Source organism: Electrona antarctica (assembly GCF_951216825.1).
Source record: "Electrona antarctica genome assembly, chromosome: 8".
Classification (NCBI taxonomy): Eukaryota; Metazoa; Chordata; class Actinopteri; order Myctophiformes; family Myctophidae; genus Electrona; species Electrona antarctica.
The window spans coordinates 11,870,644-11,883,746 of record NC_136789.1 but is presented as its reverse complement, the minus strand read 5'-3'; the positions used below and the strand labels follow the sequence as shown (position 1 = coordinate 11,883,746).

Genomic DNA, 13,103 nt, shown 5'->3' with positions numbered 1-13,103 from the left:
CCGAGTTTGGTAATTAATTGAGTACTTAATTAAAATACTTAAGTAAAAATTGTACTTTTGCCACCACGGAAAGAAAATCTAAAAATCACAAAAAACGAATCTTCCCTTTCCTACATTAGCATAATAAATGCATGGTCAGGGACCACATACCTTCCACATACCTTCAAGGACCTTCAAGGACCTTCAAGGACCAAATCCTGCACACCCCTGGTGTGCAGGATTTAAAGAGGCCTAGTAAGGTGATAGGCTGTCAGTGTTGCCATTCTTATATATAGCCTATATGGTCAGAACAGTTTCAATGTGCCTTGAAACTTTACTGGAGGGATCATGGAACACACTTATTATTCCAAAACATATTCCCTCATTGTTTTGGTAATGGTGTTGCAGAGTTGCGGTCTAACACATCAGTCCAAAAGATCAGGTGTTCAAGTTCAATTGGGTTGAGATGGTGACTGCATGAAGGCCCCACAGTAGCATATTATGATTGTGATTCACATCATTTTCAAAATATTCAAATCATTCAGTGACAATGTGCCCTGTGAATCGGGGTATTGTTGTCTGGAAGATGGCACTCCCATCAGGATGGAAGTCTTTCATGACAGGATAAAGCCGGTGATCACTCAAAATAACTTTGCATTCATTCTTAAAGTTTACTTAACCGTCCATAATATTATGACATAGTGTTGGATCTCCAGAGTCCAGACAAACAAACCTTGGATTAATTATTCAAACGACCAGCACGACGTAAGTAATAGAGTTCTTCACAGTTCACACCCAGGCAGCGGGTGTTATAGTGGATGTGTGATTTCTTCATCACGTCGCTTTCCCATCAAAGTAGCCTCACACTAACTTTGTAAACAATCAAAATCAACCGTGGCATTTCTTAATTTGCTTATTTTATTTGTAAAAAGCAACACTGTATTAAGACATGGCAGTAAAATATGGGTGCAAAATGGAAATGTGTAATTAAATGGTTAATATCTCAATTAAAAGGAGAGAGAGAGGAGCACGTAGCTGTTCCTATTTCAAAGAAAAAATCTGTGTGAACTGAGTGGTGCAACTCCCCTCTCCCCCTGCCTCTCTCTCTCTCTCTCTCTCTCTCTCTCTCTCTGTGTAATTAGCAGGCAACAGTGCAACACTATGTCGCTCTCTCTGTTTCTGGCACAACAGCGCCACTTTTGCCCCTACTGCTACTCATAGTCGGTGAAGACATACTTTAAGGGATGGACGGACGGAAGTGAGGGCTCGCAAGGTGCGAGCCCTCACAAGGCGCGAGGCCAGCGAGGCCTCGCAAGGTGCGAGGCTCGCAAGGTGCAAGGTGCGAGGCCTGCGAGGCTTGCGAGGCATGAGGCGGCCCCAGTGGCGTGCACAGATATTTAGAGGGGCAGGTGCTAAAGTGAAAAAAGGGCACCTTGTACAGCGCATGGAACCGGCCGGTTGCCTTAATAGTGTGAGATTTATAGATTTTGGGGCCTAAATAATAAATTAGAAGCTTTTTATCAAGAATTGATCAATGTCACCATGGTCCACATACTGTACACAAAAAATAAAAATATTTTTTTTCAAAAGGGCACATTTGTTCAGAGGGAAAAGGGCAGGGGGTGCTCTAGCACCCCCTAGTTTCTATCTGTGCACGCCCCGAGGCCTGAGAGGCTCGCAAGGCCTGCAAGGCACGCTAATTACCCACAAATTTCCTCAAAATCAACCGTGGCATTTCTTAATTTGCTTATTTTTGTAAAAAGCAACACTGTATTAAGACATGGCAGTAAAATATGGCTGCAAAATGGAAATGTGTGATTAAATAGTAAATATCTCAATTAAAAGGAGAGAGAGAGAGGAGCACGTAAAGCTGTTCCCAATTCAAAGAATTAAAAAAATGCTGTCGCGCAAGGCCTGTGAGCCGTCACGTCACGTCACGTCACGTCACGTCACGTCACGTCACGTCACGTCACGTCACGTGCACGTCACATCACTCACGTCACGTCACATCACGTCACATCACTCACGTCACGCCACTCACGTCACATTGTTTCAAACAATGTGGGTCAATCAAGCAAGTGATAGCTCTACTTACATGCGGTTTTATATACTACTCATTTTTAACATGTTTCTTCATAAACAATTTCCCCCACAAGCATCTCAGAATTGAAATACAAGTAAATGTCACAACCAACACAACTGTCAGTAAAGTAGCGAACACATCAATAGAGTGGTAAGCAAACCAGGACAGTTTGTTGGAATGCGTCTGCAGATGAGGGGCTCCTTTATTTCTTATAACATACTCTATCCAGAATACTGCCCGGTCCAGTGCTTTCATGGGCTGGTCTTTGTGCAGCCTTGAGAGCTTCTGCATGGTTTCCCTGTATGTGGGGTCATGCAGAACTGCTTTCAATGAATCCCCCAAAATGTCTCTGTCCAGCGTGCCAATGTCCACCATCGTAGCTGCTCCCTTTGCTCTCATTCTAGAGAGGTTATCACGTTGATCAAAAGCCAAGGGAACCCCAACTATTGGAACTCCATGGTAAATTGCCTCTTGAACCCCGTTGGTTCCTCCATGTGCAACAAAGACTCTGGTTTTGGGATGTGCTAACAGGTCGTTCTGTGGCAACCAGTTGACCAATAGGGTGTTGTTGCCTAAGGTGGCTGGTCTTTGTCCAGTGTGCCTCCAAATAACTTTCTGAGGCAACTGGGCAAAAGCTGCAGCAATCTCTTCGGTTAGGTCCACCGGTAGTTCTCCCACTAAGGTCCCTAAGGACATCATGATAACTCCATGCTCGCCGGAGCTCTGCACAAATTCCTCCAGGTTCTTTGGGAGAGGGTTGGCAGGCTTGCATTGAAATCCACCCATGTAGACCACATTTGGCATAGTAGGACGGGGAAATTCAAAGATAAAATCGTTTCTCATGAGATAGATGTCAGCATCCTGGAAAAATGCATCATAATTTACATCAGGGCCAAAATAATGTTTGACTAGTGGTTTGTAATGAACTTCTGAGATTTGTGTCATTATGTACGTTCCAAAAACATAAGCGACAACATTCATGACCCTCTGTGGAAAACTCATCTTATCGGTCAACTCTGTGCTAGAGAATGGAATATATGACAGAGGTGAGGGGGCAATGGCAAAATGAGCTTCACCTTGAACTGTCCACCTGACATTGTAAACAAGGGGAAGTTGGAGTCGGCGAGCAAGCATTGTCCCCACACCAACACCAGGGTCAGTCAGAACTAAGTCATAGTTGGCATCATGGAAAGACTGCATTAATTTATCGTCTTCAAATATTTGAACAATCATTTCAGCCATGCTCTTGTGTAAGAGTGAGAACTGTTTGTGAAGATACCGGTGATTCTGAATATGAGACCAAAAAGACATTTCTTGCCTTTGTGCGTGCAGCTGTCGGATAATTAGGCCTCCAAAGAACTCCTCAATATCATCATATCCTCCAGTGTGAGTAACAGTGACAGAGGTGTAGAAAGGGGACATTTCTTTGATGTGCCAACTATTGGATGCCCGAACCACAGTGATATCATGGCCTTTTAAGTGCAACTCTTCAATCAGTACTTTCATGTTCAGCCAATGACTCCCATGCAAAGGGAACACCAGGATTTTGCCCCCAGATACACATGCCAGCAGGAACAACAGCAGTGCAAAGATGATGTTCGATGGATGACACATCTTCATATTTTGTCCTCCTAGAGCCCTTAAAATATACAAACAATAGTTATCAAAGTGTTACCATTATTGATTTATGTATAGTTCATTACAATAATATTAAAAGTTGTATTTATTTATTTACAAAGCCTACATTGGTTGTCATATAGTGAAACAGAAAGTTTCACCCATTACAGTATAAACTAGGAAAAACTGCTCCTCCAGTTGTGTTGGAGGAACACACAGCGATGTGAATCAACCAGGTGAATGAAATCAAGATTCATTTGTATTCATGCGGCCTAGTGGGAATGTGCGTGCAAAATGTCACTGAAATCGCACAATGTGTTCATGATTTGAGGCATTTTGTTCAAAATGTACGAATCCTGCAAACTTTGGAAGCCAATCAAGCCCATATGGAATATGGAAAATCGGACAGATCTGTGTTGATCACAGAGACAGTGTGTTCCGAATTATGTGATATGGATAACATTTGTATGAGTAATATTTAAAAAAAAAACTTGTTCAGCAAAAACCGGCCTCATGGTGGTGCTATAACAGGCCTATCTGGACATTTTGGGGCAGAGGTTCGCAGGGAGTATGTGTGCACAGTTTCGCAGCGACTGGGCCAACGGTGCTAGTAGTAAGAGAAATCTATGAAAATCTGGGAACTAAATCGTTACCAAGAAATTTCTTCACCAATGTGTTTCTAAAGGTGTCTAATAACATGTACTAAAAGTTTGAAATTCAACTCCCGTGGGAAAGTTGAGTTATTAGCATAATATGTGACCATACCCTTAACATCCTATATAAGGCAAAAAAGTCCAAATTTCATCATTCTTTAAGTAACATGTGACATATGAAACTAGGGTGTTTGCATGATTCTGAATTCATTCCAAGCATTAGTTTTGCACAAAAAACACTCCTTGGGAGGAAAACGGCCACACAAACGTGATGAGGTCAGCACATTTGGTCAAGTGGATATGGCCTAATTTAGCCCAAGGAGTGTTTTTTGTGCAAAACTAATGCTTGGAATGGATTCAGAATCATGAAAACCCCCTAGTTTCATATGTCACATGCTACTTAAAGAATGATGAAATTTGGACTTTTTTTGCCTTATATAGGATGTTAAGGGTATGGTCACATATTATGCTAATAACTCAACTTTCCCACGGGAGTTGAATTTCAAACTTTTAGTACATGTTATTAGACACCTTTAGAAACACATTGGTGAAGAAATTTCTTGGTAACGATTTAGTTCCCAGATTGGTCAAATACCTGATAAAATGCCCTTACTATAGAGATTAGCTAGACACAATGCACATGGATGGACACACGGACTAACGGACGGATGGACATGGTGCAAATCATATGGTGCATTCATACGAGCAGACGCAAAGACGCAAAGATCACAAGTGTGTAGCAGCTACATACATCATTGCGTTTTTGCATCGTCTGTCGCTGGCTTCCATTGACAATGAATGGTAGACTTGCGTCTGCCCGTGTGAACGCAACAATACTCTCTTCCCATGCCTTCGGCCTGGTGGAGACAATAAAAACCTAAACTAGTGTCAAATAAAATGATGAGGCATTCATTTAGCCTTAATTTAACCAGGTGATGTTAATCAATAACTAATTTTCATTCAAAAATAGTTACCTGTGCTATGGCAAAAACATGAATAGAAATATGTATATAATTGTTCTAACACGTAATATTAAATATATAAAAAATTATTCAGAACCACACCTATTTTAACACAGTCCGCTTCCTTGTGTAATTTGAATTTCATTAACATTTTCAGGAGATTAGGAAGCCTACATTTTTGGAGACTTCAGAGAAAAACAAATCAGAAAATCAATGATTCCATTTGCGCCAAAGCTAATATGGTGGCCATCTTGGATTTAGAAAAATGGTGAGCTTTGAATACTTGTTTTGCAATATTTTCATTAGTATGATTCCAGTGACTAACAATTACAAAATTGTGGGACAGGAAATCCAATGGCGCAAATTACAAATTAGTACCTCTGATCAATTACACAGATTTAGTTCGCCATCTTATAATAGAAATAAATTGCCAACATTTGAATACTCGTTTTTCAATAGCTCAACTTCTAGATTATTACATAGGATCCCATTGGCTAAATCTACATTTTTGGGGTCACAGAATCATGCTAATTCACCATATTCACACAGCGTATGACATGAGAGCAAAAAATGGTTGCTGTGTGATAGTCAATTAGAAATGAGTAGGCCTACAGCTGTAGCCTGCAGCAGATAGGTTACCACAGTGCAACTACATCTTCAATTATGAAAGAATGGCAACCTTTACTAGTTTTTCACTATCTTGACTTCTAGATCATGTGGGGTCGTGATTCCAGTGTGGCTAAATCTACAGTAAGTGCTTGGGGTCATGAAATTGAATGGTGCTAAAATCAAGGTGCTTTTTAGAAATCAGTACAACTGATCAATGCCACATGTTTAGGTCGCAATATTGAATTTTTAATGTGCATAACTGAATTAAGAGTTCCTGAGTAGGCTGGTGCCCAACCGGCATAGAATTGTATTAATTGGGGTTTGCGCTTCATGTCCACTATACAGTTTTGGATAACTGGATGTCCATATATGCCTATATTGGTTGGAGACAACCGCCTAGTCGAACAACTCGACCCCAGCCACCACAGCCCCTTGGGTCCTTGCAGATGTGCATGCCGAGTTTGAAGTCGGTCGGTCCCATATGGCCATATCGGTCGGATAGCAGCCAATTAGGCTAATCAGTAGTCAGCTAATGAATATGAATGACTAATAAGTCACAACTGAAAACAGCCTGTGAGATAGAAGAGCAGAAAGAGGCATCCAGGAAAAACTGACCAAAAACAAATGGAGTTATTTTCATTGTTTTATATCGTGTTTAACTTTATTCAAAAGGCTCTAGAATATAGGATGTTTAATTTGTCCATACGCAGTAATTCCAAAAGCGATGGGTCAATCTAAGCAAATGTTAGCTCCAAACCTCTACTTTCAAATTCAAATGAAAAGTAAAAAGGGACAGTAGTTGTTGTGTTCGGCCACATATGTGTTATATTGTATACATACTCATACTACTGATGTTTACCATGTTTCTACGCAAACAATTTCCCCCACAAGCATCTCAGAATTGAAATACAAGTAAATGTCACAACCAACACAACTGTCAGCAAAGTAGCGAACACATCAATAGAGTGGTAAGCAAACCAGGACAGTTTGTTGGAATGCGTCCGCAGATGAGGGGCTCCTTTATTTCTTATAACATACTCTATCCAGAATACTGCCCGGTCCAGTGCTTTCATGGGCTGGTCTCTGTGCAGCCTTGAGAGCTTCTGCATGGTTTCCCTGTATGTGGGGTCATGCAGAACTGCTTTCAATGCATCCGCAAAAATGTCTCTGTCCAGCGTGCCAGTGTCCACCATCGTAGCTGCTCCCTTTGCTCTCATTCTAGAGAGGTTATCACGTTGATCAAAAGCCAAGGGAAGTCCAACTATTGGAACTCCATGGTAAATTGCCTCTTGAACCCCGTTGGTTCCTCCATGTGCAACAAAGACTCTGGTTTTGGGATGTGCTAACAGATCCTTCTGTGGCAACCAGTTGACCAATAGGGTGTTGTTGCCTAAGGTGGCTGGTCTTTGTCCAGTGTGCCTCCAGATAACCTTCTGAGGCAGCTGGGCGAAAGCTGCAGCAATCTCTTCGGTTATGTCCACCGGTAGTTCTCCCACTAAGGTCCCTAAGGACATCATGATAACTCCATGCTCGCCGGAGCTCTGCACAAATTCCTCCAGGTCCTTTGGGAGAGGGTTGGCAGGCTTGCATTGAAATCCACCCATGTAGACCACATTTGGCATAGTAGGACGGGGAAATTCAAAGATAAAATCGTTTCTCATGAGATAGATGTCAGCATCCTGGAAAAATGTATCATAATTTACATCAGGGCCAAAATAATGTTCAATTACTGGTTTGTAATGAACTTCTGTGATTTGTGACATTACGTACATTCCAACAACATATGCAACAAAATTCTTGACCCTTTGTCCAAAACTCATCTTGTCGGTCAACTCTGTGGCAGTGAATGGAATATATGACAGAGGTGAGGGGGCAATTACAAAATGAGCTTCACCTTGAACTGTCCACCTGACATTGTAAACAAGGGGAACTTCGAGTCGGCGAGCAAGTATTGTCCCCACACCAACACCAGGGTCAGTCAAAACTAAGTCATAGTCGGCATCATGGAAAGACTGCATTAATTTCTTGTCTTCAAGTATTTGAGCAGTCATTTCAGCCATGCTCTTGTGTAAGAGTGAGAAGTGTGTGTGACTCTCCCGTTCCATACGCATTTGAGACCAAAAGCTCATGCCTTGCCTTTGTGCGTGCAGTAGTCGCATAATTAGGTTTCCAAAGAACTCCTCATCAAATCCTCCAGTGTGAGGAACACTGACAGAGGTGTAGAAAGGGGACATTTCTTTGGTGTACCAACTATTGGATGCCCGAACCACAGTGATATCATGGCCTTTTAAGTGCAACTCTTCAATGAGTACTTTCATGTTCACCCAATGACTCCCATCCAAAGGGACCACCAGGATTTTGCCCCCAAATACACATGCCAGTGGGACCAACAGCAGTGCAAAGATGGCATTTGATGGATGACGCATCTTCAAATTCATTCCTCCTACAGTCCTAAAAATATACAAACAATAATTAACAATTGATTTACATGTAGTTAATTACAATAACATTATAAATGTGACAAAACAATACAACCGGGTGCTCACAGGAGATACAGGTAGTTCAAAATAGTTTAAATGTCAGAAGTTCTCCTGGATAAAATGGGTTAAACCGTGAAAAAACTGAGGACCGGGCACTCAGTGGTAAAAGGAGGAAAACAGTTTTCATTAAAACAAGGCAAATACCAGCATGTTTTGACCACAACAGGACTCCAACAGGGTAATCTGTTTTGTGGTCAAAACATGCTGGCATTTGCCTTGTTTTAATAAAGACTATCCTCCTTTTGCCGCTGAGTGCATGGATCCTCTGTTTTCTTTTCTTTCTTATACATTCGTTGTCATGAGTTCCACCCATTAGCAATCCATGTACAGTAAATACAAACCTAATCCAAAAACATTTAGTAATTTAGCTTTAATTTAACCAGGTTGGTTAACACGTGGTTTGTAAAACTGAAATGAGACAGTTGTTGAGAAAGTTAAGAATATATCTGTTTTCCTTAAGAAATTCCTGGTTTGTGCATATTGTTTTGCGATGTGATCTGTTGATTATACTGAACTAATACTGAACTATGTAGAATAGTCCATATAGCTAGATAGATTATTGTCCTAACAGTTGGTATATGAGAGTAATCTCATATACTTTTTTGTTTGTATTACCTTTTCACCTAGTCAATAACAGCCCATAGGAATAGTGATGAGTTGCACCTGCTGTCTGCATCCACTAAGCCGGTGGTACATGTCCCGCTGACCGGCACCAGTCCGCATAACGGTGGTTGGGAATCCCTGCACTAAGGGAGTGACATATAGCAGGCTGCAGGCGAAGAGTCTATATTCATGGAACAACTGAACAGGTGGTTTTAATTTAACTGACAAAGATCCACTATGGATTGAAACCTTGCCTGGTCTTTTGCTAACTATTGACGTCTAAACCCTGCATAGCTGGGTGTGCTGGTTTATAATATATATGATATCCAAACTATGTTCTACTTGTAGCACAGCACCCAGGTGATAGTTAACCCTTCATTATTAGTTCACAGGAGCTCATAAGAAGCATTTTCACCTGCAGGGCATCTGACACATACTGTTGGACACAATGGAACAATAAAGTCCCCTGGACTTTAGTGTTATCCTTTTAGCCTTAATGTATTATTACTGTACCACGTGCTCTTTACATTTCGTAATAATAAAGTATGACATTTCTAGATCTGTACAGTACCCTCAATATAAAGAAAATGTTCCTGTTAACACTCACCGAAATCCATTGAAAGACTGTTGCCAAAAGAAAGGTTTAAACAAGCACCTCGCCGTTAGCCTAAATGACGGAAAAACAAGTTAAGCACTTTCAAGTTCATGTAACATAATATCTGTGTGCTGGGTCCAAAGCTCAATGTGACGGCAATGAAACACAACACTATTGTAAGGGGTCTCTCTCTTTCGCTCTCGCTCTCTCTCTCTCCGCACATGCACGTGCATGCGCACACACACACACACACACACACACACACACACACACACACACACACACACACACACACACACACACACACACACACACACACACACACACACACACACACACACACACAGTTCCAACATGGTCTACATGTACATGCAGGCTAACTTGCATGGGTTGGAAGTGGGCAAGCCAATGTAGTTCCAACATGGTCTACATGTGGGATAACTTGCATGGGTTGGAAGTGGGGGGATAGAAACAATTGTCTCTAACCCCCCAAAAACGTTTGGGGATAGAGCCTTCAGAGGCCACCCCCAGCCTGTGGAACGCTCTCCCAATGGTGATTTACCATAATCTTTTAAGGCTGCCTTGAAAAGACACCTACTGTATTTTCTAAGGGATATGGAAAGTTATTTTTAGTTTAGTTTAGTTTAGTTTAGTTTAGTTTAGTTTAGTTTAGTTTAGGTCTGGTCTGGTCTGGTCTGGTCTGGTCTGGTCTGGTCTGGTCTGGTTTGTTTTTTTGCTTTGGTTTGGTTGTTTGTTTATTGTTTTTGATGTACTGTAAGCGTCCTTGGTGGTGAATAGTCACCACCAAATCGTCCATCAAGAATGTAATGAGATGATAATGAATAAGAACGATGCATTGCTGACAACTAGAGATGTCATTTACAGTATGTAATAAACCTCTCTCTCTCTTTCAAGTCATACACTTGACCTCTTATACCCTGTTGTTTATTGACTAGTGTCCATGGCCCTTACTCCAACCTGTAAGTCACTAGAGATAAGAGTTAAATCCCGAATTGTAAATCATCTCTGTCAGGTGGAAATTATGGCAATTACTACATTACTTGTATTGACTTAACATTTTTGATTGATGATTGCTGTAATGTTTACCAGATCTGAACTGGAACATTCTGTTCCATTCTCTTCAACCACTGAAGCAATGCAAACCACCCATGTGTAGAAAGGCTGCAGAACTTTGTTCACACAGGCACAGCTTTAACAAGCTTACAAAGCCATACAAGCTTTAAATAAACAGTCTCTTTAAATTACAAGAAATCAAATATGTGGTGTTTAGTGTCAATCTATGTCTGCCTCATTTTGTGTGACCCCGGTCACCTGTCATACACTATGAATGAAGTGGAGATTGCATCTGTAAGTCCTTCTCTCTTTCATGCTATTTTGTCGGTTATTTTGTCCTAACACAAAGATAATGAATGAAGATGTATGATGATAAGAGCGCCCTTCACTTCACACAGGTGTGATTTTTTTGAAAATAGTTGAACTACTAGACTTGTTTTAGATTGGGTATTTTCAAATAGCTGATAACTGCTTTTGATGCATTAACTCATTTTGCTGGGGACCCCCTGGAAGTTTAATTCTATAACCTTATCAAGGACCCCTGAGGGTCCCCGGACCACATGTTGAGATTTTGAGAACCAGTGCATGGTATTACAGGATGATACATTGCAATTTGAGTATCATTTGAGTATTAAATATAACATCCCACATAAAACTATTTCTTGTCACAGAATATAGAAACTTCACTGGATCAAAATAAAAACAGTGTAGACTGTAGACACTGTATACCTCCAAACTCTATAGAGAGGGGAGGGAAGCCATTTCCCATGCATTGTTAATAGCGGTAGTTACAGTCAAAACAACACAGTCTGCTCTGGTAAAACAAGACTGTTGACTGACTGCCTGCTACAGGAAGTCACTGACACTTATCTCTCCAAGATAAAGACCAGAGCGGGAGTAGGCATGGCTAAGAAGTGTTTCTTTAGGGAAAAGCATAATCTCTGGATTGTATGACTTACTTATATGATCTGAGTCCCCTGAATCCTCTGAGCGTGGACAGATCAGATCTGCAGGAAAAGGTTTCAAATTACCATAGTTTACTGGGAAGGTTTTTACAAATAGGCCCACAAATGTGGCCAAACCAAGGGAACATTTAATTTCCTATACTGTATATTTGGGAATAGATTATTATGAAAAAAATGTTCTGGGGTGACGTTTTATACAAAGTTGTTTCTTCAAAAAATAAAAAATAAAAATATACTGATTTAAATTTTAAATATACTATTTTTGCAATTATTTTCAAATATGGCCTAAAATAGTATGAAGTTAAGTTTCTGCCTGACAGCAACAAAATAAAATGGCCAGGAGCCTCAGCCAAAGAACAATGGATCATTTACACACACAGTCATGGAAACAAAGAGTAAAGGTGGTTGCACACCGGCCACGTTTTTCGGAAAACCGATGGAGAAACGCTGCTAAAAATCCGAATTTGCATCCGATAAAAGAGCTGTCCTTTGGAAAGGATTAGTTAGAAAAAACAGAAAGTTAGAACAGTTGTGTGTGTGTGTGCGTGCGTGCGTGCGTGCGTGCGTGCGTGCGTGCGTGCGTGCGTCTCACCTGATTTCCCTCCAGATGTTCGACACGTTCATCAGCAGCAGCAGCAGCTATACGTGACTGGGATTTCTGGGACACAGCTGCAAACATGACAACAACAACCCTCTCCAGTTCCAGAATATCTAGCATCCTACGTACTGACGTACTGCGCTACGGATGTACTTACACAATACAAAACACGCTCCCTCCTTGGTCCTTCCAGGGGCGTACTGTAGCTCTCGTGGAAAGAGGGGCCATCCGGTATTCAGAAGGTCACGGTTCAACCCCCTGGCCTATACGTGCAGTTAAAGTGTCCCCCTGTGCAAGACACTTAAACCCTGGTGGTGTAAAGTACAACTAATTCATTTTACTCATTGCACTTAAGTATAGCCTACTGTACTTAAGTGCAATTTCGAGGTATTGTATTTCCAATTTTCAGTACTTTTACTTCTGCTCCACTACATCTCAGAAGCAAACGTTGCACTTTACTTCACTCCACTTATTTGAAAACCCACTTTGTAGATTTTGATTATAAAACTTACATTAACCATGCACTTCAGCCCTACAGTATATACATTTTGGCCAGTTGAACATAGCAGATCTACAAGCTCACAGCTTGTAGATCTGCTATTTTCAAAAGATTTGTATACATTGTATTATACATTTGAAAACGTGTGTGAAATTACGTTCTGCATGAGTATACTTTTTTTGTACATTTTTATACCAATACTTTTGTACTTTTACTCAAGTATAGCCTACATTTTGAAATCCGGGCATTTTCTGCATTGCAGTATTGATTTGATACTAAGTAAAACATCAGAGTACTTTTTCCACTACTAACTTCTCACGTAGAAG

The 13,103-nt window shown here is 40.9% G+C and overlaps 1 protein-coding gene across 4 annotated transcripts; it reads right to left on the bottom strand.

The window, feature by feature from the left end:
- Nucleotides 1–2,009: 2,009 nt before the first annotated feature.
- LOC306928496 (UDP-glucuronosyltransferase 2A1-like) lies at nt 2,010–12,396 on the bottom strand. 4 transcript variants are annotated; one of them, XM_079508663.1, is made up of 4 exons: nt 12,273–12,396; nt 11,675–11,722; nt 9,654–9,713; nt 2,010–3,701 (listed from the first exon to the last, which is right to left on the bottom strand). In XM_079508663.1, exons 1-4 carry the CDS (start codon nt 12,302–12,304, stop codon nt 2,090–2,092), a joined length of 1,752 nt encoding a protein of 583 aa, XP_079364789.1. In that variant the 5' UTR covers nt 12,305–12,396; the 3' UTR covers nt 2,010–2,089. The 4 variants fall into 4 exon arrangements, with proteins under 4 accessions (XP_079364789.1, XP_079364791.1, XP_079364790.1 ...); XM_079508664.1 differs by lacking the exon at nt 2,010–3,701 and adding an exon at nt 6,727–8,354; XM_079508665.1 differs by lacking the exon at nt 12,273–12,396 and having other exon boundaries at nt 2,010–3,693; nt 11,675–11,693.
- Nucleotides 12,397–13,103: the final 707 nt, after the last annotated feature.

Coding starts and splice junctions, on each gene's coding strand:
- LOC306928496 (XM_079508663.1), bottom strand. CDS start 12,304: ATGAACGTGTCGAACATCTGGAGGGAAATCAG. Junction 9,714..11,674: donor AGGGGACTCAGATCATATAA/GTAAGTCATACA, acceptor TCCGTCATTTAG/GCTAACGGCGAGGTGCTTGT. Junction 3,702..9,653: donor CAGTCTTTCAATGGATTTCG/GTGAGTGTTAAC, acceptor GTATATTTTAAG/GGCTCTAGGAGGACAAAATA.